Source organism: Alligator sinensis, unplaced genomic scaffold, assembly GCF_000455745.1.
Source record: "Alligator sinensis unplaced genomic scaffold, ASM45574v1 scaffold147_1, whole genome shotgun sequence".
Lineage (NCBI taxonomy): Eukaryota > Metazoa > Chordata > Crocodylia > Alligatoridae > Alligator > Alligator sinensis.
This window is the reverse complement of record NW_005841847.1, coordinates 3,387,226-3,413,756: the sequence shown is the minus strand read 5'-3', so window position 1 is coordinate 3,413,756 and position 26,531 is coordinate 3,387,226. Positions and strand designations below refer to the sequence as shown.

The window sequence follows — 26,531 nt, the reverse complement described above, 5'->3', positions numbered from 1 at the left end:
CGCCTCTGGCCTCCTTAATATTACAGGATATTTAATTTCCCCTGTGTTGAGTCAAAAAATTTTGGTTAGACAAAAACATTTCAATCAGGAAAGACATTTCAGTCAGGTGACATAGGCAGAGAACAGGCCTGCAAGGCAATGTCAGAACACTTCTATGCCAGGGATCTGATTAGGTGGCATATGCCCACATGATCTTTGTAGGCAATCCGCACTCCAGGCTGCAGTTACAATGCTGCCAGGTGATTAAAGCATTATCAATGACTATAACACCGCAGTATTCTGAAATGAGAAAGTGACATCCATACAATTAGACACCAAAATGTAATAAAAGAACAATGTGTCACAGTCATCACATCAGGTTTCTAAACGAGTCAGAAATGTCACACAGTGTCCATAGGATGGGTAAAAAATAGCTATTTCATTCTTTTAACTATTATATTCATTTTGTGAACAGCAATATTTTAAAAATGAAAAATGTATACATGTAAAAAATAAAGGAAAAGAAATATTTTCTTTTTAATGTCAGAATTATTTTTATATTTACTTAAAATTAATCAAAAATGCATTAGCTGCAATTGTCAACATTTTAAATGGTTTCTGTTTTCTTTAATGAGAAATACATAATTTCACAAGGAGTAAAAAGAGCTATAAGATATTGAATTATATGAAAACTTATGCTTGAAGTGAAATACATTTTTTCACTTTAATTTATTTGGCCATACTATTTCTCATGTTGGTTAAGTTATTCCTCATATTTAAAAGGATATTTATTTAAATGGAGGGGCAGGAAATCACTGTTATGTCATTGGTCTCTTCAGTCATAAGATATTCCAGAAGTCACATCAGTGTCACCATGCAGACGCCACAGAATGTCTATGTCATGGTACAGGACTAGCTACTTGTCTGTCCCCTCTCCAGTCCCTTTCAGTGCACCCCTTTAAGTGAGGGCCATGTCTGATCTCCCCTAGAACAAAATCACATAATTCTACCACTCCTAGGCTGGGCCCTAGGCTATGACACACTATGGCTAAGTTCAGTTAAAAAACCCAAGGCTGAAACTATTCAATCTTGGCTGGTCAGTCTAAGCTGCTTAGATTGAACTGATAAGCAAGTGGACAGACATTTACTTCTTATTCTGGAAATGCAGTCACATACCTGCAGTGGCCCAGGCCAGAAGCCATGGGGTGCTAGGGCATGCCTCCCTGCTTGGCTGGAGCAGACGGCTTGAGACAAGGCTAGCCTGCCCAACCTGCAAGAAGGGGTTTGCGGGGGAGGTGCAAAGAATCCTGGGGGACCGAGTTAATTTGAATCTGGAGGGATCTGGGACAGAAGTTCAATAAACAAATTTAACCTAAATCAGTCAAGTATGATACTACATCTATCCAGGTTTATCTTAAACTGGTTTCAGCCATTTTGATAGTGGCTTATGTGCACTGAATTTCTGTTGTGTTACAGATTTGAATTGGTTTCCAATCACTTATACCAGTTTATGTGTAATTTCTGTCCCTAGCCATGGGGGCCATGATCTAGCACCCCAAGCAGGGAGGCATGCTCTAGGGCCCCCGGGCTTCTGGGCTGGGCCACTGCAGGCATATGGCTGCATTTCCCGACTCAAAAGTAAATGTCTGTTCACTTGCTTATTGATTCAATCTACGCAGCTTAGACTGACCTGCAAAGATTGAATTGATTCAGCTCAGTTTTTGACTATCTGTAATTAGCCCATATGTTAATTGTGCTTACCCAGCAGGTCCAACTGGGTTCAGCATCTGTGATTCTCAGCTTCATGTGTCATGACCAGTCACATACATAGTGAGAAAAAAACCTGTTCAAAAACCATTGTTGTTTATTTTATCAGTAGAAAGAAAACTTATAGAGAAAGGGGATTTTAAAACAGCCTACACAGGTCCCTCTTTCCTAATGACATACTTCCCCCTGAGGGGAACCAAGGCAGATACAGCTTCTTCTGACACCCCAGCAGGTGTCTGTGTCTCAGCCGGGTTTCTCTGAATGATCCCATTTCCTTTTGAGAGAGTGTGTTTTTAAAATTAATGCAGTCCGTTTGATTGTTTGTTGTTGGGCTTTTTCCAACCCTGGACTTGTCACTTAACTACCCTAAAATGTTTGCAAAAATGTAGCTTATAAGGAATCTTTTTTTACTTCCTGCTTGCTTTCCCTTACAGTCCTGTATTGCATTAAAACAATATATTCACATAGTAAACAGCCCAGTAACATGCTGTATTAATAAATTATGACAAGACAGCTCTATGTTTTTCACAACCTTGTGGCAACAATCCTTGTGGGCCAATGAGATATTACTGACAGTTCTCCTGTGCATGGATCTAAAGGCAGAAAAAATTACTGAAGTCTGATTCTGGAAAAATGCAGGTAATCTTGGCAGATTTAATACAAGGAACTGAGAAGAACTATTACTGATTCACCAGTTGATGGAGAGTATGTCTATCCTCAGTCAAAAAAAGGTTAAAACTACTGGAGTACTTAAGTGAGTTTTAGTAGCTGAGCTTGGGTGAAAGGTTCACTGTTGTGAAAGTGATTCCCTCTGATACTCTGCAAGATCTAGAACTTGCTGAACATCAGAGCGCAAATCAAATATTTTTTTCCATGAAGAATCTGCTAAAGTAAGAATCATCATTAATATGTTATTTATGTCTACCTGGGGCACTTTAAGATGCAAGGGCTGTTGGTGCTCTCTGTTTGGGAAATCCAATGAATTATAACAACACAACATCTGTTGGCACTGGAAACAAAAGCCTAACCGCAGGATAATACATATGTCTAAATGGACAAGGTTCTTGGGTAATACATATGTATTTAGGATAATACCTATGTCTAGGTGGGATACTATGGAATGGGTAGGGATAGAGGCCTAATTAAATGTCTTTAAAATTATCCTCATCTAGTGTAAACTAGTACAGCACTCCTGTGGCCCTTGGAGTCCAGTTGGCCATTAACTATAGTGAGGAAAAAAAATTGCCTCTCTTTCAGAACCTTGCTCTATGAAACAAATGGCATACATATCCCATAATTTGTATAAACCTTTTGAGAGGACACTTTGAGAAAAAGGTAAAATTTAAATAAAAAGTACTGGGAAGTACAGTTTTCCAGGGGCACCAGGGACTACATGTAACTGCATTAAAAATATATACTGTATTTAAAAGTTCAGTAACCATGGAATAAAATTAAAATATTTTAGGGGTGGTTATAGTTGAACCCTGTTTCTTTATGATTAAAAAATATAACTTGCATTTCTGTGCACAAATGATTTCATCAACTAAAGATTTATTTATAATAAGGACCCAGTTCAGTAAAGTATTTAAGCATGTGCTTAAACACATCCCTATTCAGAACAGAACCTGCATGAAATATTGTACAATGAAACTCATGGTGAGTTTTGCCAGTAACATAAAAAATTCACCTTTTGACTTAAGTGGAAGTAAGCATGTTTGAAACAAACAACATTAAAAGGAAAGACACCAGAATAGGGCTGTGCTAAGCTTTAGTAGGAGATTTGATTCAGAGATTTGGCCTGATTCGGCAGCCGAATCTCCAAATCGAAATCAAATCGGGAGACCCATTAAAAGGTCTCAGAGAGGAGATTGGGATCAGTGGCACCCTTTAAGAAACTGAGTGGGATACGATCTCCTAGATCTTGGTGGTCTTCAAGTCATTCCTTGAGGCCATTGAGAGCCTCAGTGCTGGCCATGCCCTCCTTAGCCAGGGGATCCACATAGTGATGGAGAAGTTCCAGGGGATCAATGTTCCTGGCTGGGGCAAGCCACTTTCACCAGAGGTGCAGGCACTTGTGAAGTGGTTGAAGGAACATTAGAAAACGGCTGGATCCATTGTGCTCCAGTATGGTCCATGTGCTGGTGGGCATGTGCAACCCAAGGGTGAAGGGGAGCATCTGCAGCAGCAAAACCCTCAATCACTGGATGGAGGTGCTGGTGAACAGAGTCAGGGAGGCAGAAGGGCAAAGGTAGGGGGACGTGGAAGAGGGGGATCCACTTTCCCGTGCCAGCACTCCAACTACCAGCCAATTTCCTCCACCACAGCCACTGCCAATGTGGGCCAAGGGCATAGCTTCAATGTTGGGGTCCAGAGGCACCAGACCCCACCATCTGGCAGGCAGCGTGGAAGCTGTGTGGGCCGGGAGCGGTCCGAGGCTTTCGGGGCGCGTGGCGGGCTGTGGCCAGCAGCCCTGGCACGTGGGTCGGGGAATTCGGCACGGCGGACTAGAATTAGGCACGGACGCGTAGCGGTTGATTAAAGATGATTTTACTTACACCGTAGATGGTCGCGGTGCAGGCAGGAAAAACTTCGCTTAAGTTGCAGTTACAAACGAAAAGAAAACTCGCACGAACAAGACCCGTAGAAAACTCGAGCCTCTTAAACCCGGAAAGAGCTCTGGATACACACACACACGAAGTTTGCTAGGCTCCGTGGACTGAGCACGCAGGGAAGGGTACGTCGAGGGATCAGGCGGTGACGGGGAGAGGCTAGAGGTTGATCAGGCCCCTGTATCCTCCTTAAGGCACATGCTGGGTTTGTTAAGCTCCACAGCGTGCTAAGAGTTCTTCACGAGATGGACGTTGTCACAACCCAAGGGTGTGATTTTTGTTTGTGCGCGCTTTGGCACTGCTAAATTATTTCCCACCACTCATAGCTTTCTTTGCAGGGTGCAAACCCATCCGTTAGCCGCCACGTGGGAATAATTTAGAAACAGCCAATAGTGGGGAACAAATTTGCATGCGAATGGCGGGAACTCCTTTGCACCAGGGTTTTCTCTATGCAACTGAGAATTGCACCGTGCAAAGAAAGCTCCTCGTGGCGGGAAATAATTCTGCAGTGCTGAAGCACACACAAAATCATACCCTTTGGGTCATGACAGAAGCTTCGGTGGCTACCTATCTTGCCAAGGACATTGAGCCGCTGCACTGTGACCCCTTGGCCTATTGGGCAACACGCAGCCAGGTATGGCAGGATCTGGCCACGGCTGCTCGGGAATACCTGTCCTGTCCACCGACCAGTGTTCCAAGTGAGAGGGTGTTCAGCATTTTTGGGGATATTGTGATACCCCACCACACCTCCTTGGATCCTGGTTTGCTGGAGCCGCTGGTGTTTCTGAAGGTGAACCTCCTGCTCCTGGGGTTCCCCAAGCTCCATGTGCAGATGGAATGAGTGCCACCCTTCTTACTTCGCACCTATTTGCTTTTTTTTATTTGCTTTATTTGCATTTAATGCCCTGCTCTCAGAGCTGGAAGCAGCAGTTTAGTTTATCGCCAGCCAGCAGGGAAAGAACATCTCCCTGCTGAGTTCCCATACCAGGAAGAACTTGGAGGTATGGGCTGGGGCTATGGGGAAGGAGGAGGCCCCAGGTCCTGAACATGATATAAAACTGCACCCTGCCAGGGTAGAGAGGCCTGGGTAGGGTAGTGTAGGGTAGGGTAGGGTAGGGTAGGGTAGGGAGGCCATTTTCACTGACTCACTTTCTTGCATGCATACCAGCCTCTGGCTTCTTTACTATTCATTCCATCCAGGAAGAGCACACACACTGACTGCAGATGCTTCCTCAGCCTGACGAAGGGTTTTTAAACCTGAAAGCTTGCTAAGATATATTTCTCCAACTATTCAGTTGGTCTAATAGAAGATGTCAGATTGACCCAAAGAACCTTGTCTACCTATGTCCTTAGACCAACACGGCTACAACCTATACCCCTTAAACACACAAGTGATAAAAGTTTTGCTTTCAACAGTATGAGGTGCAGTTTCACAGAAACCCCTGCATCTGTCTCCTTGAAACTTGGCAGGTTTCATGCCCTCAGAAGGGGTTACCATCCCTGCTGGTTTCATCTGAATCTGCAAAAAAATGAAAAAGTTATAGGTATTTTAGTGATTCCCCATTATAGTCTACGGCCGAATCTCTGAATCTGATTTGGCCAAATCGAATCGGGACAGTGACTCAAATCACCAAATTGAATCACTGCCCCTCTGAATCAGCCGAATCTGAATCCAAATCAAATACTTGCTGCTTTGCACAGACCTACACCAAAATACCAGTAAGGATCTGCTAGTAGACCTATAACAACAGCTGAACCATGGTGGCAGTCCAAGTAAAGAAAACTGTTACTGACAGATCCAAGCACTCAAAGGAGACAATTCTAACAACTGTATTATTACCAAACCAATATTGTAAATATAGCCAGATAAAAACTGGGTAGTGTCTACACTTATAAGCTCACTTTATAATACTGAATAATGAGTTACCTGAATTCATCCTAAGAAAATCAATTCAGATATAATATCTTTAATATTGGACAGTTAAAATATGGAAGACAGACAGTTAGTGTTATCTGACAAAACTCAGATCATTTGTTGTAAGACTGAATACTACGGTATTATTAGATGTCAACAAGATTCAGAAGGACAAGATTTTTTTTCCCCCTAGGGAAGACCAATATTTCATTTAAAAATGTCCCAGGTGAAAAATTTCAGTTAATCTCATTACAAATGTATATAGCCTCATAATACAATGGCAGAATCAGGGGTCTGATGTCAAATAAGATGATACAACATAGAATAGAGAGTTCAGGAAACAGAATTTCTTAATTGAAATGAATTTATACAGAAGACTAGGAATTCAACCAAAAATAATGTAAAAAATACTGTTATCCTTATCTCACATACGTCTACTAAATTTAGTTTTCTATTTTTAAAACACGCCTTTTGCTGCCATCAAGTGGCTTTTTCCAGAACACATTTCCAGATGTCAAATCCTAGGTAATTACTACACAAGCTTTTTATATGTTTTTTTCTTTCTCCCTATCAATTTGGCCTTTTTTATTTCACTAGGAAGGATGTCCCCACATACCTTGCAACTAAAGCTTAAAATTAACACGGCCAATTCTTATTTTAGGGACTCCTGACATATCAGAATTACTAATGAAACTGAATGCTTCCTGTCAGTTAGGTATACACAGGGACAAAAGCTATTATTTTTTTTAAATGCTCAGCAACACAGAAATAGAAGGAACAATTTGCAATATGTTGGTCCTGTCATATCCACCTGATCCACCAAGTCAGGTAGCTTCTGCAAGTCCTGTCTATATTGTGACATCCTGGAATCAAAGGTCTTCTGGAGAGTTGGTAGCATCTTGCCTGGCTTCTGACATGATTGCCAGCTTTAGTGGATTCAGTACAGTATTTAGATTTTGGGCAGCCCAAGCAGACTTAACACAAATTGTAGGTGGCTGAGAATTTGAGCCTAAAGTACAGATGCCTCTGACTTAAGAAAAATGTCCTGGCTTGGTAGTTAAGAGACACGGATATTACATACAAATTATTGTGGGAACTTGTCCAAGTCACTTATCTCTATGCCTCCACTTCCCCACTCAAAGTGAGGATGATGATACCTATCCTCCTTTGTAAAGTGCTTTGTAATCGTGCAATGGAAATTGCTAAAATGATAAAAACTGAGAACCCAGGACTGATAACCCACTTTTCACTGCTGCCTCTGCCTCAGCATTACAGAGAGGCAGCAAGGCAGACTCTTGAACAGGCAAATCAATCCTACTCAAAGACCTCGTGCTGGGATTTTCAAAGATTTAGGAGCCCAAATCCCACTGAATTTCTGTGAAAGTTGGTAACTTAACTCCCTCAGCCCCCTTGCAAAATGTATTTATTTCCTTATTTCCATGCAAGTTATCTATCTTCCCATTTCTCCCTGGTCAGTTTTAGATTCTCTAAAACGTTTAAAAATATCCTGAAATAAAACCTGTCTTGATCTGTGCTTAAGCCACTCCTCACAGTCACCCTTACTTACATAACCACCCTGGGCACTTTCCTCCTCTATCGATGGAAAGAACCTACTCTAAATGGGTTAGACTAGTAGTGACTAGTGACTACTGCAAGCTTTGGGTCAATCAGGTGCACTCCCAGGTGTAGATCCCATATCTGGGATCTTTTTTGGAGTCTTACAGTTCAGCCACCTAAGCCCTTGAAACAAGTGCCTCAGGTCTCCTAAGAACCTCCCATCCAATTGCTTATATAGCCCCTCAGCACTCCACCTCGCTGTGGGCAATCTGAGCATCTTGGGTGACTCTTTTGGGGACAACACGGAACAATTAAGCAAGGAATACAGGATTTATCAAAGGACTTTTTTAACCAGTAGTTTTAACACCACTAGATAAATACAGATCTCTGGTAGGGGGAAATGTTCTGAATATATTTCCCACCATCTGATTTCATCCTTCTTCAAGTCCTGGGTTTAAGTCAAATTCCACAATCTAGGCAACATTTCCTGTTTGTTTTCTGTTTTCCTCTAGTTTTCTGCACATGGTTGGGGGTTGCAACCCTCCTGGTCCCCCTATTCATAGAGTACATTTTCAATTAAATATAATCTCCAATCCCTTTGAGCCAAATACCCAGACTGGGAATTCTACTCTCTTAGCCCATCCAGGCTTCTTTTTTAGAGAATCCATTATTCTTGTGGATGGGCCAGTAATTGAAATGCAATCAAAATTGATGGCACCAGTTGCTCTGGTCCCAGCTTCTCAGATACAGTCACTCAGGTGGCCCTTACAACAAAATGAATGGTTTAATCCCTAGTAGAAGTTACAATACAAAGCTGAAACCCAAGAAATAAATGGATTTCACAAAAGGAGATTCAAAACAGACATGGGTCTATCTGTCACAGTCAGAAAAGCCTTTCAGTTGTATCCACCATGCAGCCTACATCCTCATATTACTCACCTTCTGTCTGCTTCTGGAAAAGTGTAAATTCTTCATTTGAGTCTTTAAAGGGACACCAGCCAGATGTTTTTAGGTTTGTCAAAGTTAAGATATGCATGAAATAGCACCGTTCAAACACATCTTAGCAATAATAAAAAATTATCATATGCTGAGAGATGAGGTCTTGAGACAAAGTTAAAGCTAGCTCCTGTGCAAAGTGTCCCTATCTTTCATCAGGACATTTTCAGCTGTATTCATCTCTACTGACAGATGTAGCCAGATGCATCGCTGTCCCCACTGTTTCCATTCTATGAGCCACTGGGGATTTTCATTGACAAGATCAAGTGCTCAGACATGAAAAAACTTGCCAATTTCACTCTCCTGCCACCATACAAAGCTATCTGGCAGAGCGACAGAGTGATGCATGCACAGGCACAAAAAGAGTGGCTTTTTTTTTTTCCTCAGCCTTGGAACTTGGATTTTAAAGCTTTCAGAGACCCCTTTTCTTTGGAAAGTGATTTATTACTTTAAATGCTTTTATTTTAAAGTTCCCTATGTGCAGAAGCCCAGATGACAGTAAGTCAACGGTCCTCAGACTATAGGCTGCATGAATACAGATAGTAACCTGCCCCCTGAGCCTCAATTTTCTTCCAGTGTATAACTGGATCATACAAATAAGTGTTCTGTCCATACTGTGACTCTTTTTGTTTGCAGAGGTGTCAAATGCAGCTCTCATAAGTACTGTATGCAGTAAAATCAGAGGTAATCCACTCCAAAAATATCCTATTTTAAAACAGAATAAATAATGGACTTTGAGAGTGTTCCCTTTGCTGAATAATCTCTCAATGCATTGTTTTTTTCTGAGGAACAGTGCATGCTATTCTATCTATACTTTGAGAGAGCTAATCCTAGCTCCTTTGGGGTAGGAATATACTATTAAGATCAAAAGCTTGTGCCTGAATGAATTTTACTACATATTGTTACAACACACTTACACAGCATGGAGAACAAGTAATAATGTTGTATGTAAAAGTCACGCAGCTGGACATAACATGTTGTTTCTCATAACAATAATTTGCCAGTCCAATGACTGGCCAAAACATCAGGGAGAAAGATTTCATTCCACTTTATGCCAGAGGACAGAGTGACTGACACAAACAGCTTTATAAATAGATAATGCCTGTCTGTATGCACACGGACATTGACTTTCATTAGGATCATTAAGTGCAGTTAATAGAATGCAAATGAACCGAGAAAGAGTACAATAAAGGTGGGACAGAGGAATGTTGGCTGGGGTAAATTAACTTTGTTTGGCATGAGAGGCCAGTATCCACTGATTTCAATATTTTCTAATTTTGGGAAGATAAACCATATTTACCTGAATCCAAGATGACTCCGAATTTAAGACCGCACCCCAATCATCAGGTTCTAAACTTGGAAAATATATAAATTTGTTAAAGTTTTCCATGTATAGAATCTAATTTTGGAGGGTTATCTTAAATCTGTTCTCCCACCACTGCAGCAGGGCAAGCAGCAGCAGGTGGGGGGGTGGGAGGAGTGGTAGGGGAGTATGGTGACCTGACCCCTGCCCCTTACCACTTGTCCCCCCTGCTGCCTCCCCACCCCTGAGTGTCTAGACACCCCACAACTGCCCCTCACAGTGGTGTTTGTACCGTTTCATGCCTCCCACCGCTCTTGTTCTCCCTGGTGCCTGCCTTTCACTTTAACCTCCTACTGCCTGCCTGCTAGAACCAGAACTGCTGCCACTGCAACTGCTACATGGCTGGGTGAGGTGGGAGGCAGAATGTGCTCCATGCTCCCCATTCTGAGCTGGAGACAGAGCCCAGCTGGAGCCAGAGTGAAGACAGCAAGGTAAGCAGCAGTGGCCAGGGCAGCTGGGGCAGAAGCAACAGAAACTTGGCAACAAAGAGCAGAGGTGGAGAGGAAAGGAGCAGAGCAGAGGGGGAGCAGTGGCTGAAAAATCCTCATCTGGGATTCAAGGAAACATGGTATTACAATTACATCATAATTACATCATAATAATAAACAATAAACACAAAGAGATGCATTTAATTAATAATAGATATAAATTATGGGATTCAGAATTCAATCAGCCCAGAGATGAAAGGGTTATTGTGCTGCTTCTTAGGTATCTATCAATAACTATCATCTCAGAGCCTTAATGACCACAGGGTTCTCCTGGGATATCAATCAGGTTTGATGCCCTTATTCATACTTTTCTGGGTTTATACAAATCCATAATTTGTTTGGTTTAACTATGGTGTTTACATTATTAATGTGATTGGTTGGTGTCAACAACACCTAATTTATCACTTTATCAATTTCACCTTTTATTTTTCTTACACTGGTATTGTGACTTTTGTACTGCATATATTTGTGGTGGCACTCTGGGATGTATAACACATTACATTGTTATTTCCATAATGCATCTGAGTCTATTAAACAGCATCTCATAAAATTCTATGAGAACAATTTTTGCCTCCTACTGGGTGCATCTACACATGCACTTTACTGCAGAGTACACTAATTAGTTCTGCAGTAAAGCATCACCACCTACATGTGCACCAATATTAGGGCACAGTAAATTAACTAACTCTGCCATACGATAGTACTGTTGGGGATGGTACTATCCTATGGCAGGGTCATTAAGGCTAAGTCTGTTGGGGATGGTACTATCCTATGGCAGGGGCATTAAGGCTGACTACAGACAGTCATGAAGCCCAAGGAAGAATCGATTCAATCTAGGAAGCTTCCTCTAAGCTGCATGGATTGAACAGATAACCAACTGAACCGATGTTCAGTTTTCAACTGGGAAAGGCAGAGGGAGGCCTGCACTGACCCAGGCCAGTAGGCAGGGGCACTAAAACAGGTCTCCCAGACTGCCGGCCATTGCCAGCCCAGCCAAGTCGGGCCATCCCCAATTGGCTCCCCAATACATGGTCCCAGCCCCCTACTGTCCCTCCACAGGGGTAGAGGAGCCCCCTGTCCAGGTGTTGATCCACTTTCAGAGAGCCTCACCCCCCAGGGGTTTTCCCCCAGCCTGAGTTCCCCAGCCCAGGCAGCCCTGGGGAGCAGAGGGAAATTTCTCTCCCCCCCCCTTTCCAGCTGCTGATTGCTTCAGCCACTGTCACAGGATAGAGGGAGAAGCCCTTTGCACACAGGTGCCTGCCCGTGCAGCCCAGCATGGGGTCACTGGGGAGCCCCTGACTTGGGGGGCTTCATCCAACCCCAGCCCAGGATTCCCCAGCCCAGGGCAGCCCCAGGGAGCTGAGGGGAATTTTTCCTCTCCCAAACCCCACCTCTTCCAAACCCCACAGCTGCTAAACTCAGCCATTGCAAGTCTCAGCCACTGCAAGACCACTCACCCCCATGCCCCCCGGGCCTTGGGAACACCTTCCTCCTCTCTCCTGTGGCAGTGGCTAAAGCAAGCAGCTGTGCATGGGAGGGGGAGATGAGGGCTGCCCCCAGCAGGGGGAAGGTGGCAGAGGGGTGAAAAGCTACCACCATGGGGCTTCCCCCCAACACACTGTGTAGACCCAGGTTAGGAAGGTTTTGAAGGTTTGTTTCCCTGCCCTCCCCCCTCCCCCATGGGCTGACAGATGCAGGCAGGAAGCAGACTATGGAGTACAGGGGTGGGGCAGTCCCTGTTCCACTGAAGCTGTCAAGCATCCTGGGATGCTGGGGGACTGTGAGTTAACTTGAACCAGGAAGGGATCTGGGACAGAAGATCCATAAACCAGTTTAACCTAAATCAGTTAAGTCTGGTACTACATCCATCCAGGTTTATCTTAAACTGGTTATGGCCATTTTGAAAGTGGTTTATATATACTGAACTTTTGTTCTGTTACAGGTTTAAACCAGTTTCCAATCATTTAAACTGGTTTATGTGTAACTTCTGTCCCTAGCCCCTGCGCTGCAATGCATGTGAAAATAATGACAAGGGCTGGCTAGGGCATGAGGGTGTTAAAGTACGGGGGCTGCCTGACTATATACTAATCAGTCTAACACTATCCAAGACTGATACCCTATATCTCTTAATTAAATTATAAAAATACCACCATCACCAAATTCAGAAATATTGAGGTGTTAACAAAATATATTTCAAATGTTAACTTGTTTACACTACAATAACCTGTTGTTAATTATGCAATAGCGTGCAGTAAAAAGATTTCTATATCAAATTTAGTTTATAAGAAGACAGTGAGAAAGAAAAAAACAAGCCTACCTCATATTCCCTGCCATAAGGAGGCACAGATTGTAAATGTGAGAAAAAATGAAGAGGAAGAGAATGATGCTGAAGAACATTGTCATCCAAGATCCATGATCTTCTCTAAACATTTTTAGCCAGAGTAATTGACCTGTAGTATGAATATGATGAGAAATCAGTTGTCTTTAATTTGGTCTGCAAATGTGCATCTACTTTACAACAAAAGCAAAGCCAGTTTCTAAATTCTATTTACATTTCCTGCAGCCACCACAAATACAGAATATTCCTGCAACATCACACCATATTTGGGTTTGCTTTCCAATAACCTATGTCTGTCTAACTTAGCACCCAATCTTACAACCAGACTCCTGCATACGTACAGTCCATAGCTCTGTGCTAGACAATCACAACAGAGAACTCCAGCCCTATTTTAAATGAGACTAACACATGAATTCAATTAAGACAAATACCAAGGCTAAAAAGTTAAGGAGGTTGGGACAGATACAGCACACTTGGGCTGCAGAATGGAAACATACTTTTGTAGCAGAATGCTGTTCAATTGTAAGACCAACCACGGAAGAAACGAAAACAGAAAAAGTGGCTGCATAGGAGAGAGAGACCTCACATTGGAGAAGAGGAGGAGGAAGGGTTGCTAGACTCCCTAAGCCCAAAGAACACCTCAGTGGTAAGAAAAATTAATTAAAGGCAATGCAGAGAGCATGTTTGTTATTTTGCCTACCTCTATTAGCTAAACCAGTTAGGAACCCTTAAAAAATGTGTCTGTTTGCTTTCAACTGTCTCCTTTCCTGAAGAAGTGAGCTGTAAACTGAGCATGTCCAATAGGTTGGTACTCTAAGAACGAGTGTTCTTAAGATTCTGGAGAGTCTGGGAGCCAGCTCTGGTTCTGGGGACCTAGGGCAGCTGGGCCGCAAAGTCCAGTTTCCATAAAGGTTTAATAGATTTTGCCCTGGAGAGGCCAAGGAAAAGGCAGCATTGCACCCATCTAGATCAACGGAATCATAAAAGCAAAAAGGTCTTGCATCCCAGGGCCAAATGTACCAGTCTGGTGAATGCCCAGGCAGCAGGAGCTGTACCAGGACTGTGGAACAAATGCATATTATTTTAATAGGATATATTTTGCAAAGGATGTGCTTTATAGCTCTGTGTTCATATTGCTTCAATTTCCAGCATTGCCTTGGACAATGTATCCATGTTCTGCTATGGCTTTCAGAGTTCTGTAATCATATGTCCTGATCTGACAGGTGTGCTAAAAGCCAGAAAGCCAGAATAATTTAGATCCAAAATATTTCCATTACAAGCAGACCTGAAATAAATTAAACAAATACATAAGGAGTCATTTTTCAAAATAAGAGAATAAATGGCAATGCATGCAAAAATATAAGAAACCATTAGGCTCATATAAAGGAAAAAAGCAAAAAAAACCCAACCTTTTGAAAACTAAATAACAAATTGAATCAAGAGGTTTTGCTCTGGAATAGAGATCATACTAACAACTTCTCTTCAAAATAAATTATTTTTAAACATATTAAAACACAATAGGTTTGCTTTTTTGCAAAAGGAAAAAATAAATTATCATTGCATGCCTTCCTAGTGCTTATTACATCCCTATCTTTCTCAGTACCTGTTTGCCTTTCCTGTGAGAGGATAACAGACAACTTTTAGCTTTTGTGACCTCTTTGTTCCTATGGGTTCATTGCTTGTTTGCTTCTCCCAGCACTGTCCCTCTCCCCACTTCCTCTCTCTCTTCTCTTCCCAGCTTTTGTATTCAAATCACTTACTCCACTTCATACACTATTCTATCCTGTCATTTCACAGCATCTGATGAAAGGAACTCGAGTTCACAAAAGCTTGTGCTCTATATTTCTTTAGTTAGTCTATAAGATACATAGATATGCATCCAGCCTTCTGCCTGAGTTCAGAGTACCACACTTAACTATCCTCAGGCTAGGGACACAAAGTACACCTAAACCGATTTAAGTGATCAGAAACTGATTTAAACCTGTAACAGAACATAAGTTCAGTGCACACAAAACCAGTTTCAAAATGGCTAAAACTGGTTTAAGATAAACCTATGTGAATATAGTATCAGACTTAATTGATTTGGGTCAAACCAGTTTATGGAACTTGTATTCCAGACTCCTTCCTGGTTTAAGTTAAATCAGAGTCCCCCAGCATCCCAGCATGCTTTTCAGCCCTGGACTGGGCTGTCTGCTCCAGAGAGTAGTGCTGGCCTCACCCCTCTCCTCCCTAGCCAGAGCTCAGGCTGGCTGAGAAGGAGGTGGAGACTACAAGCACAGCAGCATCTGCTTGCTGCTCAAGCAGGGATCACCTCCTCCCTTCCTCCCTCCCTCCCCTTTCCCACAGGACGGACCCCAGCAGCATGGACCCCAGCTGGCATCTGGTTACGGTCATGCCACCCCCATGCTAGCTAATGTTGAGAGGTGTCTATGTGGGTGTGTCTCCAATTTCACTGGAACAAAGGCAGACAGAACAGTGTCCCCTTAGGACTTTTTGGAGCTAATCAACAGGTCAGCTGGTAATGTCCCTCTGTTCTTCGTTAAAAATGCTTTGTAAAAAACTGTTTAAGAAGAGCTTTGTTTTCTTGATGAGCTGATAAGCTCCCTGCTGGCTTGCTGTCAGTGTGGGGACAAAGAGAGTTGTGGAAATGACCTGGCTTGAAATGAATGCACTGCCTGTCAGTTTGCTACAGACAGTATGAAGAAGCAGGGAGAAGGAAACTGAAAAGCTCAGTACCACCAACAGATGCTTGCAGTCCACACAAGCAGTTCTTCCTCTCCTCCCCACCTTCCCCCCACCCCGCCCTTTGCCTCAGAGTGGTAGCCAGGGGTCAGGGTTTGGCAACACTCCTGCCCCTTGACCAATGAGCGGGGGGGAAAGCCTGGTGAGGGCTGCTTCCCCCTCTCCCTCCAAACACACCCCATCTGGGGACTGTGCAGGATTAAACCACTCCCTAATCAGAGCATCCTGCCAAGGCCTGGCCATGCCCCTGCCCTCCCCCTCAGCTCAGCACTATGGAAGGAAGGGAGGGTTCACTCTAGTGCCTCCTGGCTTCGAGTCTGAGCCACTGTAGTCATGTGCCTGCATTTCCTGAATCAAAAGTGAATATTTATCCACTTGCAAATCAGTTCAATCTCTGCAGGTTAGACTAACCTGCAAAGATTTAATAAATTCAGGTTCAATTCAGACATTTTTGAATGTCTGTCCCTGGCCTCAGTGTACCAGAAGCTAAGGAAAGAGACAGTGCTGCAATCTACCCAAACCTATCTCTATTAGAGTGTATGACAAATGCATAATATAATGTCTAGGCCACTTTTATGACAATGGTCTCCTTCAAATGCCTTACAGCTACTTTGCACATGAATAAAATCTGTTTCCTCCCCACATTGAAAAGCAACCTGAGAAGGAAACATAGCTGTCATTCTGAGACAGGAAAAGCAGCACCATGGTTTAAGGAATGGAAAGGTATTCATTAAGACAGAGAAGCATGGAAATGAATGGGTAAGCCCTAGGTTAGGTTTTTATCCTGAAAGATGTTGAGCACTGTCTTTTCAATTAGAAAAACTCTTAAGCATGCTTAGTTATGTGCATGATTCCAAGCTAAGTACATGCATGTGTGCTGCTGATCAGGGCTGAAGTGTTAATCAACTTGCAGAAATGAGACAAACTGAAACTCCTAAATTAAGACTTAGCCACACCAAGAGCTAGTACATAAAACAAACACATAAAAAAACTTTATGATATCCCATCCTTACATTTTTTTAAATTTCAATTATATGACCTTCTGATTAGATACACCATGGGAGCTTTGCTTATGGCAAGTGTTTTGTAAACATTACTGCCAAGGTAGGAAAGATGGCTTTGTTGTAGTTGTCCTGTTCTCTGCTCACAGCAAGAGCTGGGCAATTCTCACCTGCCCTAGGACTCTCTTACTTGGGAAGTAGGCATAGATGTCATATATTTTGTACAATATTTGCATAATGTCAATACAGGAAACTGTGACATGATTAGAACTACACAACAGCTGCTTACAATATATTGGAGCACTCCTATTCCAGCATTGTGCAGATTCAGGCCTGCTTAGCTTGTGGATGTGAAGTCATCACAAAAAGGTCTATTGGCTAAGAACCTGTCTTAGATCTCAAACATGGGTTCAGAGTTTGGTTCTCCCACGGATTTCCTGTGAGACTCCTAGCAGATCACTCTGGTTAGGGACAGAATTTACACACAAACTGGTTTAAGTGAGCAGAAACTGGTTTAAACCTGTAACAGAAGAGAAGTTCCATGCACTTAAACCACTTACAAAATGGCTGAAACCAGTTTAAGATAAACCTGATTGGATGCCGTATCAGACTCAACTGATTTAGGTCAAACCAGTTTATGGAACTTCCATCCCAAACCCCCTCCTGATTCAAGTTAACTCACAGTCCCCCAGCATCCCAGGATGCTTTGCAGCCCTGACCTGTGCTTTCTGCTCCCTAGCCAGAGCACTATCACTGCTCAACCTGCCTGAGAAGGGAGTGGAGGTGGGAAATCTGGCTCTAAACCCCAGCCAGGGTCTGCCTGGCAGGGGTGGAGCAGCCCCTCAGTCTTTTCCCCTGCTCCCCTGTTTAAACCCCTCTCCCCCCCACCCCTCTGCCTCAGCCTGCTGGCATTGGGCCATATCCCCCACCCCTTCACTTGAGTGGGGAGCAGGGGAGAAACCAGGCAGGGGCTGCCTCCCCCCCTGGCAAACTCTGGCTGGGGTCCAGATTCAGCTCCCCACCCCAGTCTGTGAGTCCCCAGCTTGGGTAAAGGCACACTCTCCACTTGAGCAGGAGGGGGGGGGCCTAGCAGGGACTACCCCCTTCCCCAAAGGCAGACCCAGGTTGCTGTTTGGCTGCATCCTGTGCAGTCACCTCAGCCTGTGAGCCCCTGGCAAGGGTGTGACCATGCCCCGCCTCTCTGCTCATAGGCAGAAAAAACATGGCAGGGACTGCCCCCTCCCCTTGAGTAGGGAGTAGGGAACAAAAGCCTGGCAGGGGCTTCCCCCCCAAGACATACCAGGGCTCAGGTCCCATGCAGGCCAAGGACGGGGGTTTATAGACCCTCTTCCCCTGGCCTCAACATGGTGGCCCTGGCCATGCCCCACTCTGCTTAACCAGGGATGTGGAGAAAGCCCTGTAGGGCTTTTCGCCTCCCTTCCCTTTGTCAGTGCCTAGGAGGCACGCTCTAGTACCCAACTTCTGGCCTGAGCTACTGCAGGCATGTGGCTGAATTTCTAGAATCAAAAGTGAATGTCTGTTCACTTGCTTATTGGTTCAATCTACACATCTTAAACTTACCTGTAAAGAATCAATTCAGCCTCAGGTTTTTTGACTATCTGGACTTAGCCTCTGTGTGTGTGTCCCAAGTTCTCCACCTGCAAAATGGGGATAACAGTACTTCCTTTCTTGTCTGCTTTATCTTTTTTGCCCATTTAGATTCTAGGCTCTTTCAGACAAGCATCTTTTACTGTCCTTAGCACAATGAAATCCCAATCTCAGTTAAGGCTTCCACGTGCTAACAAAATAAATCACATTACAAAGCAGACTAAAGCCTGAAACCACTAACAAAGTAAATATTTTTCATTTCTTAGCCAAAATGTATATCATCAATGCCAAGACAAGATATCTTGAAATTTGTACCTCCACTACACGACAGAGGACTAAATGTTCTCTAAAGTGTTACAGCTATGATTATTAACATGAAAAATGTTCTTGCCATTTTATAAATGTTATATTACAAGTTCATCTGGAGCAGGATTAATTTTACTGCCATATGCCCAACATTCTTTTTGCACTATGATGACACTGTGCCCACTATTGATTCTTTTACAATTTCCCTTTAACTACAATGACTTCTACTGTTGGGATTATTATTCTTTTGCACTAATTCATGATTAAAGTAAGAGCGGGTGGGTGAAGGCAGAAAGGCAGAAAATGATTTAGCAGTCAGGGCCTGCAGCCCAGCAGAAAAAAGAACCAATCAAAGAATTGCAGACCTGGTATTAAAAGTGGTTTAGTTCAGCAAATTATGTTTCATGCCCCAGTTATAAATGGACAACAATGGAAATTTTCACTGATGAGGCAACATATGGAAAGCAAAAGACCTACTGCTAAATGCCAGCCAAAGAGATGGTATGCTGAAATTTGACAGGTGGTGATTACACCACTTTGCTGTAAGTAACAATGCTAAAGGGTCATTAGCTAAAGCTAATGTTTTTTCACTGTTTGTTCACAGTGAAAAAAAACACATTTCCTTCCGCATATATTTCCAATATAATAATTTCAAATGTTACAAGCTAAAAATAACATTTAGATTTGGAGACAGCAAAGCAACAACAAATTTTAAAACCAACTTTGTTGAGGAGGAGTCTGAAAGTATTACAGAACACTATAGTTCAGTTCACCCTTGGAAAAAGCACATTGATTCATTAGGTTTACTCCCATTTGTTGAAATTGAATCTTTTTTATCAGACATTTTAGTAGAAAGAGTCTATTCCTATTAAACATTTGTTATACCAATAGCCAGATTTTGCCCTTATACCAGCTGTGCTTTCAAAACTGATTTCACTAGGATAGCACAACATATAGGCTTGGGCAGAATATGGCACTAAGCATTTTTTTCATTCCTTTAAATTGATTACTTGACATTTTTCTATATATATATTTTGCAGAAAATCATCATCTTTTTCCAAAGCACACCTGTATATCTTTTTCCCTGACAAATAGTCATCTGCATCCCCTTTATGGTGGAAGGTGAACTAATTGCCATAACATATTTCTCAGAATACATATGTCCTCTGAGACGGAGTCACCTCTTCCCTTCCTCTCCCATATCATAGATGAAGAACCTTCTCAGCTGTTCGCCTCTAACCACTCCATTTGCCCTAGTGACCTTATTCCATTTCCTTTTCTCATTTCCCTCAAGTCCACTTTTATTCCTCTCCCCTCTCACACACACAAGGCACATCTACGTGTGCATTAATGCACCATAGTTACTGAGCTTTTAGGACCTGTAATAATAGGTACCAACTCAATATGCAGTAATGGGCATTACTGTGTAGTAGCGCCAGCACACACCTTTCTAGTGATACTAATGCGCAGCAGACTAATCCTACTGCGCATTTAGCATCTTGTGTCGACACATCTACACACACTTAACTTCTCACGGTCCTCTGGTTCTTTCTCCTCACAAAACATTCATGCTTTAGTTTCTCCCATCTTAAAACGTGAATCACCCTGAACACATTTGCCTCTTCAACTGTTTCTCACTTTTCCTTTTATGCTAAATTAATTGAACACAGACTACATTCCCTGTATAGAGCTCCTCTCTTCCAGCTCCATCCTAGGTCCTCTTCAGTCTGCCTTCTACCACTTGCATCTACCTGAAAGTGCTCTTGCCAATATCACTAATGGCAAGCCTCTTAACCAAATCTCAGAACTAGTAGTTTAGCCTCATCCTCCTTAACCTGTCAGCCACCTTTGACACAGTTGACCATGCTCCTCTTCTTGAAATCTTGTTCTCACTAGGGTTTTTGTGGCATGTTGATGATGATGAAGTGAGTATCACCACACTCATATGGTGGAAACATGAGGGCCAGATAACCAGCAACAGGTAGAATGGTCAATGTCAATAAGACCTTGGGCACCCATATGAGGACCATAAGGGCACTCATAGATGATGTGGCCGGCTGTCTGAGCTTGAGCACCATAGCTACAGCCAGCATTGATGGAGAGGCCCCAAGAGTGCATGCTTGCCTTAAACTGTCCAATGCCTGTTCTGAGATGGTTAAGGCCAGTCCAGGCCCTGCAAGGCAGCTGCCATCCTGAGGGGTGAAAGCTGGTGTTGGGGATGAAGTTTTTTTAGCTGCAGTTCTTCCGCAGAGTATTTCCTGTTCCATTGATCCATGCTGTAGCTGACATGCCATCTACAGGTTCAATTACCTTACTGGCCTGAGTGAAAACTGGGTTCTGAGACTACAGGTGGTAGCTGGTTTTCTGGCTTGTTGCTACTAGGCTGCTGTGCAAAGAATAACATGGATCTTGGGCTTTGAGGCCTAGGGCCAGGGTAGCAGCTTGTCTCCAGATGTTGGTGAGGGCATGCCTGAGAGGACTGGTAAGCAGTCAACTGGGGCCGGCATAAGGTATCTGGTAATGGTTCTCATGATGCTGTTAAGGCTGGAATTCACTTAGTGTGCATGCTCTGGCCCCATACTGGTGCACAGTACTCAGCAGGAGCATACACAAGTGCCAAAATGGAGGTGTGAAGTGTTTGGAAACCTGTACCCCAAGTGGTGTCAGCAAGGCAACAGACAAGAGCTCCTCTGCTGTTAATCAGGGAGGCGGAGGATGAAATTGATGGTTATTTCCTTTCCCTGCAGGGCCATGCACCCAAGGAAGAAGCACCTCAGGAGGTGCCCTCCACTGCAGAGCGGCCGGCGGTCACCTACAGAACCAGGGCTGCTCACAGCAAAGCAGTGCCAGTTCCTCCAGTCCGGCTGGAGAACAGGTAAAAGGCCCTGGTGACAGCGCAGGGGAAGGAAGGAGAGGAGGAAACCTCCAGAGAGGAGGCAACTCCACACACTCCACACTCTGAACAGGCCGAAGGAGCTGAGCAGGCCCGGAGGAGGAAACGTCGAGTGATTGGCATAGGTGACTCCATCCTGAGAGGTACAAAGGGGCCCATCTGTCGCCAGGAACCCTCGACACACAAGGTCTACTGCCTGCCCGGAGCAAAGATTCAGGACATGATGGGGATGATCCAGGCCATGATCCAGCCCACCGATTACTACCCCATGGTCCTAATCCATGTGGGCACTAATGATGCGGCCAGGACAAGCCCTGATCACCAGATGACGGACTACTATGCTCTGGGGGGCATGTCGAAGGAGATAGGGGCACAGGTGGTATTCTCTTCTGTCCTACCACTGAGCAGACGTGGAAGGAAACACGAGATCTGCATCAGAGAGATCAACTGGAGGCTTCGGGAATGGTGTTTTGAGGCAGGCTTCGGCTTCCTAGACAACGACCCACACATCAGGAAGAGAGACATGCTCAGGTGGGATGGCCTTCACCTTTCCCCCAAAGGTAAACATGTGTTCTCTTCTAGGTTGGTGGATCTCCTCCGGCGGGCTTTTAACTTGGCTCGTCGGGGGAAGGGGAAGATGAGGGCGGAGGAAGCCTTCGACCACAAAACCAAGCGTCACCCACAAGAACAGCCCAGCCTAGACCAACGACGAGCAGAACAAATACCCAGATAAGCAACAGGGGCCCGGGCAGTAGAGATTAGGGGGCCAATGCACACATCTTCAGGAGGCCTCAAATGCCTCTACACAAACACTCGTAGTATGGGGAACAAGCAGGAGGAACTTACCCTCCCGCTAGCTGACACAAACCCACACATAGTGTGGCTCACCGAAACGTGGTGGTACCCAACGCACGACTAGGCGGTGAATATCAAGGGCTAAAGACTGTACAGGAGGGATAGGACAGGGAGGAAAGGTTGGGGTGTGGCGCTCTAGGTCAAGGAGGAATACACATCCTCAACAAGTAGCACAAGGTCAGAGGAGGGGCACACTGAAGTGCTCTGGGTTAGAATACAAGGAAGTCGAGGGGAAAGGAACTTAACAGTGGGGGTCTACTACAGACCACCCAACAAAGGGGAAGAGCTGGACCGGGAATTCTTAAGTCAGCTCACCGAGGTAGTCAGGTCAAAAGACGTGATCATCATGGATGACCTGAACTTTCCAGACATCTGCTGGGAAGAGCAGTCAGCCAGGTCTGACCACTCACGTAGGTTCCTAGCTGAGATACAGGACCTCCATCTATCCCAGGAGGTGCACAGCCCCACCAGGGGAGACGCCTTGTTGGACCTGGTCCTGGCCATGGGCGATGACCTGGTGAGGGGTCTGTGGGTACTCGACCACCTGGGCAACAGAGATCATTGCCTACTGGAATTCACCATCCAGCGCAAGGTGGCAAAGGCCCGCAGCAAGGCAGCAGCCCTGGACTTCAGGACGGCGGATTTCAATGGGGTAAGGAGAATAGTCAGGGACGCACTGAGGTCCCGGAGGGGAGAGGAGTCGGGTGTCCAGGAAGAGTGGTCGTTCCTTAAGGAGATGATCCTCCAAGCCCAAAGGGAGGTAATCTCAACACCGATCAAAGGGGGCAAGAGGGCGCAAAAGCCCCCATGGTGCACCAAAAGCATACAGGAATGTCTCCTAGCTAAAAGGGAGGCATACACCCAATGGAAGGGAGAGGCCAAAACCAGGGAAGACTATACCTCGGTTGCTCAGGGCTGTAGGGGGGCAGTCAGGAAGGCCAAGGTGGAGATGGAACTGGGACTAGCTACCCAGATCAAAGACAGCAAGAAGTTTTTTTTAAATACATAAGGGGTAAAAAGAAGGTACCGGGTAACGTGGGGCCGCTGCAAGACACACCGGGAAATCTGGTCGTCGCACCAGACAGAAAAGCTAACCTATTTAACAATTGCTTTGCCTCCATTTTCATGAGCAGGGATTGGGTCACCCTCCCCACCAGGACTCCCGTAAGCCCCAGGGGAGGCTTACCCAGGCCTAGGGTCAGTGAGGATCTAGTCAGGGAACTTCTGGAGGGACCGGACATATTTAAATCAGCTGGTCCTGACGATCTCTACCCAGGAATGCTGAGGGAATTAGCAGAGGTCATTGCGGGACCCCTGGAATGGCTTTACGAGCACTCGTGGTGCTCTGGTGTGGTGCCAGAGGACTGGAAAAGGACCAATGTGGTTCTCCATTTTCAAATAAGGGAGGAAGGAGGACCCAGGAAACTATAGGCCAGATAGTCTTACGTCGATCCTGTGTAAGCTTTTTGAGAGAATTATCCTGGCGCATGTCCACATGGGGCCAGAAGGGGAGATTATGCTTAGGGGCAACCAACATGGGTTCATTAGAGGCAGGTCCTGTCAGACCAACCTGATGACGTTCTATGACCAGGTCACAAAATTATTAGACACAGGGGTAGCAGTGGACGTAGTCTTTCTGGACTTCACGAAGGCCTTCGCCACTGTCTGTCACCCCATTCTCATTAAAAAACTAGGGGACTGTGGCATCGACACCTACACAGTCAATTGGGTTACTAACTGGCTGGAGGGCCACACCCAGAGAGCGGTGGTGGACAGGTCTTTTTTGACCTGGAGGGATGTGGGCAGTGGGGTTCCCCAGGGCTCGGTCCTTGGACACGCACTGTTCAACATCTTCATCAGCAACTTGGACGAGGGGGTGAAAAGCACCTTGTTCAAGTTCGCAGATGACACTAAGATGTGGTGGGAAGTGGGTACGCTAGAAGGGAGGAACAGGCTGCAATCGGACCTAGACAGGTTACAGGGGTGGGCGGATGAGAACAGGATGGGTTTCATCACTGACAAGTGCAAGGTACTGCACCTGGGGGGGAAGAACCAGCAGCATACCTACACGCTGGGGAACTCCCTTCTCATCAGTGCAGAGGCAGAAAAGGATATTGGAGTCATTATTGATGCCAAAATGAACATGGGCCCTTAGTGTAGAGACGCAAACAGCAAGGCCAACCGTAACCTGTCATGCATCCACAGATGCATCTCAAGCAGGTCCAAGGAGGTGATCCTTCCCCTCTATGCGATACTGGTCAGGCCACAGTTGGAGTACTGCATCCAGTTCTGGGCGCCGCACTTCTGGAGGGATGTGGACAACATGGAGAGAGTCCAGAGGAGGGCCACTCACATGATCAGGGGTCAGCAGGGCAGGCCCTACGAGGAGATGCCAAGGGACCTTAACCTGTTCAGCCTCCACAAAAGAAGGCTGAGGGGGGATCTAGTGACCTGTTACAAACAAGTCAGAGGGGACCAGCAGGCATTGGGGGAGTCCCTGTTCCCCCGAGCACTACCAGGAGTGACTAGAAATAGCGGTCACAAGCTGGCAGAGGGTAGATTCAGACCAGACATCAGGAGGCGCTAGTTCACTGTCAGGGTGGCTAGGATCTGGAACCAACTTCCAAGAGAATTAGTGCGGGCTCCTACCCTGGAGGTCTTTAAAAGGAGGCTGGATGAACACCTTGCTGAGGTCGTTTGACCCCAGTACTCTTTCCTGCCATGGCAGGGGGTCGGACTTGATGATCTGCTCAGGTCCCTTTCAACCCTACCTACTATGAAACTATGAAACCTTACCCTGGACCCCTTCCACATGATTACAGTAGGTAAGGGTCTGGTTCAACTTGACTCCTAAATAAGTATTGGTGTGTAACCTTTGGCACGTGACGTTACCCATGGCCATGTCCAGATGTTCGAGACCTGGGGTGCCAGGTAGCTTTACCCCTGCTCAGCTCACCTGGGAGTAGCCAGAGGCTCCCTGACAGGAGGGGCTCCCTTTTACAGTGGAGAGACCTTGCAGAGTCAGAAGCAACTATTTACAGAACGTAATTATATAAAGGAATATTTATAATATGCAAACAGATATTAAATTATATCAAAAGTTTGAAATACTCTATTTACAATACAACAAGGGTGAGTTTATGCAAAAATAGCACTTAATAGCTATTTACACTTAAGAGATGATTTAGTTAATGGATACAAAGATAATAACTTACATACTATGCTAAATACTTGTTATATTAATCCCCTAATTCAAGGGTTGTCAACCAGGGGTACTTGGAACAATCCTAGGGGGTATGTGCGGGTAGGTGGGGATGAAGGGCCACTGACTCCCAGAAACAGGGCTGGGGTTGGGCCAGGGCAGCAGCAGTCCTCTGCAGGTCAGAAAAGCTTGTCCGCAATGGCTGCTGCAGCCACCTACCAGCCTGGTGAGCTTCTCCGCCCCACAGAGGGGCACCACTGCCCTCACCCCAGCCTGGTGAGCTTCCCCCCCAGCCCTGGCCCTGCTCCTGGGAGGCGGTGGTGCGCTGTCTCCACCCCACGTCTGGCTGCGCATCACCCTTCATTCCGCACACCATTCCTGCCTCCCCGTTCCATGTCTGGCTGCGTGCCACACCCCGCCGTGTCCAGCCACACGCCACCCCCCCACCCAATCCACATCCATCCACCAGGGGTACTTTGATTTTAAAAGGTTGAAAACCCCTGCCATTAATTACTCACAACTAATAACCGTTTACCCCAACTTATGCCCAAAGGATGGAGAGAGGGGCAGTCCCTCACTCCTCTCATCACATGCTTTAAGGGCTCCAGCTGTCTTGGGCTATCCCCCTTAGGCCCAGGCATCTCATAGTCTGCAGAGACTGTTCTCACTCCAGACCCCAGCAAAACACAGATTCTTCCCCACATACCTCCATACACACTTCTCTGCCTGTGTACTGCCTCTCCAAGCCCACAGGTTTATTTACACAACTAAACATACCGAGAAAGACGCTCACTGCCACAGGAAGGCCAGGCAGCACCTCTGGTCTCACTCCCTCTTTAGGGCTTTAGGCACACCCAAAGGGAGTTGGGAAGCTGGTTCACGAACTCTGAGGGTTTGTTCTAGGGACCAGCT

General features: G+C 45.1%; 1 protein-coding gene across 3 annotated transcripts in view; it reads right to left on the bottom strand.

Moving 5' to 3' along the window:
• Window positions 1-26,531, bottom strand: part of TMEM117 (transmembrane protein 117) — a 432,755-nt gene that overhangs the window by 321,904 nt on the left and 84,320 nt on the right. For all 3 annotated transcript variants that reach the window (XM_025208464.1, XM_006015946.3, XM_025208458.1), the window contains exon 3: window positions 12,992-13,124. In XM_025208464.1, the coding sequence (XP_025064249.1) occupies window positions 12,992-13,124 (133 nt within the window). The remainder of the gene's footprint in view (window positions 1-12,991; window positions 13,125-26,531) is intronic.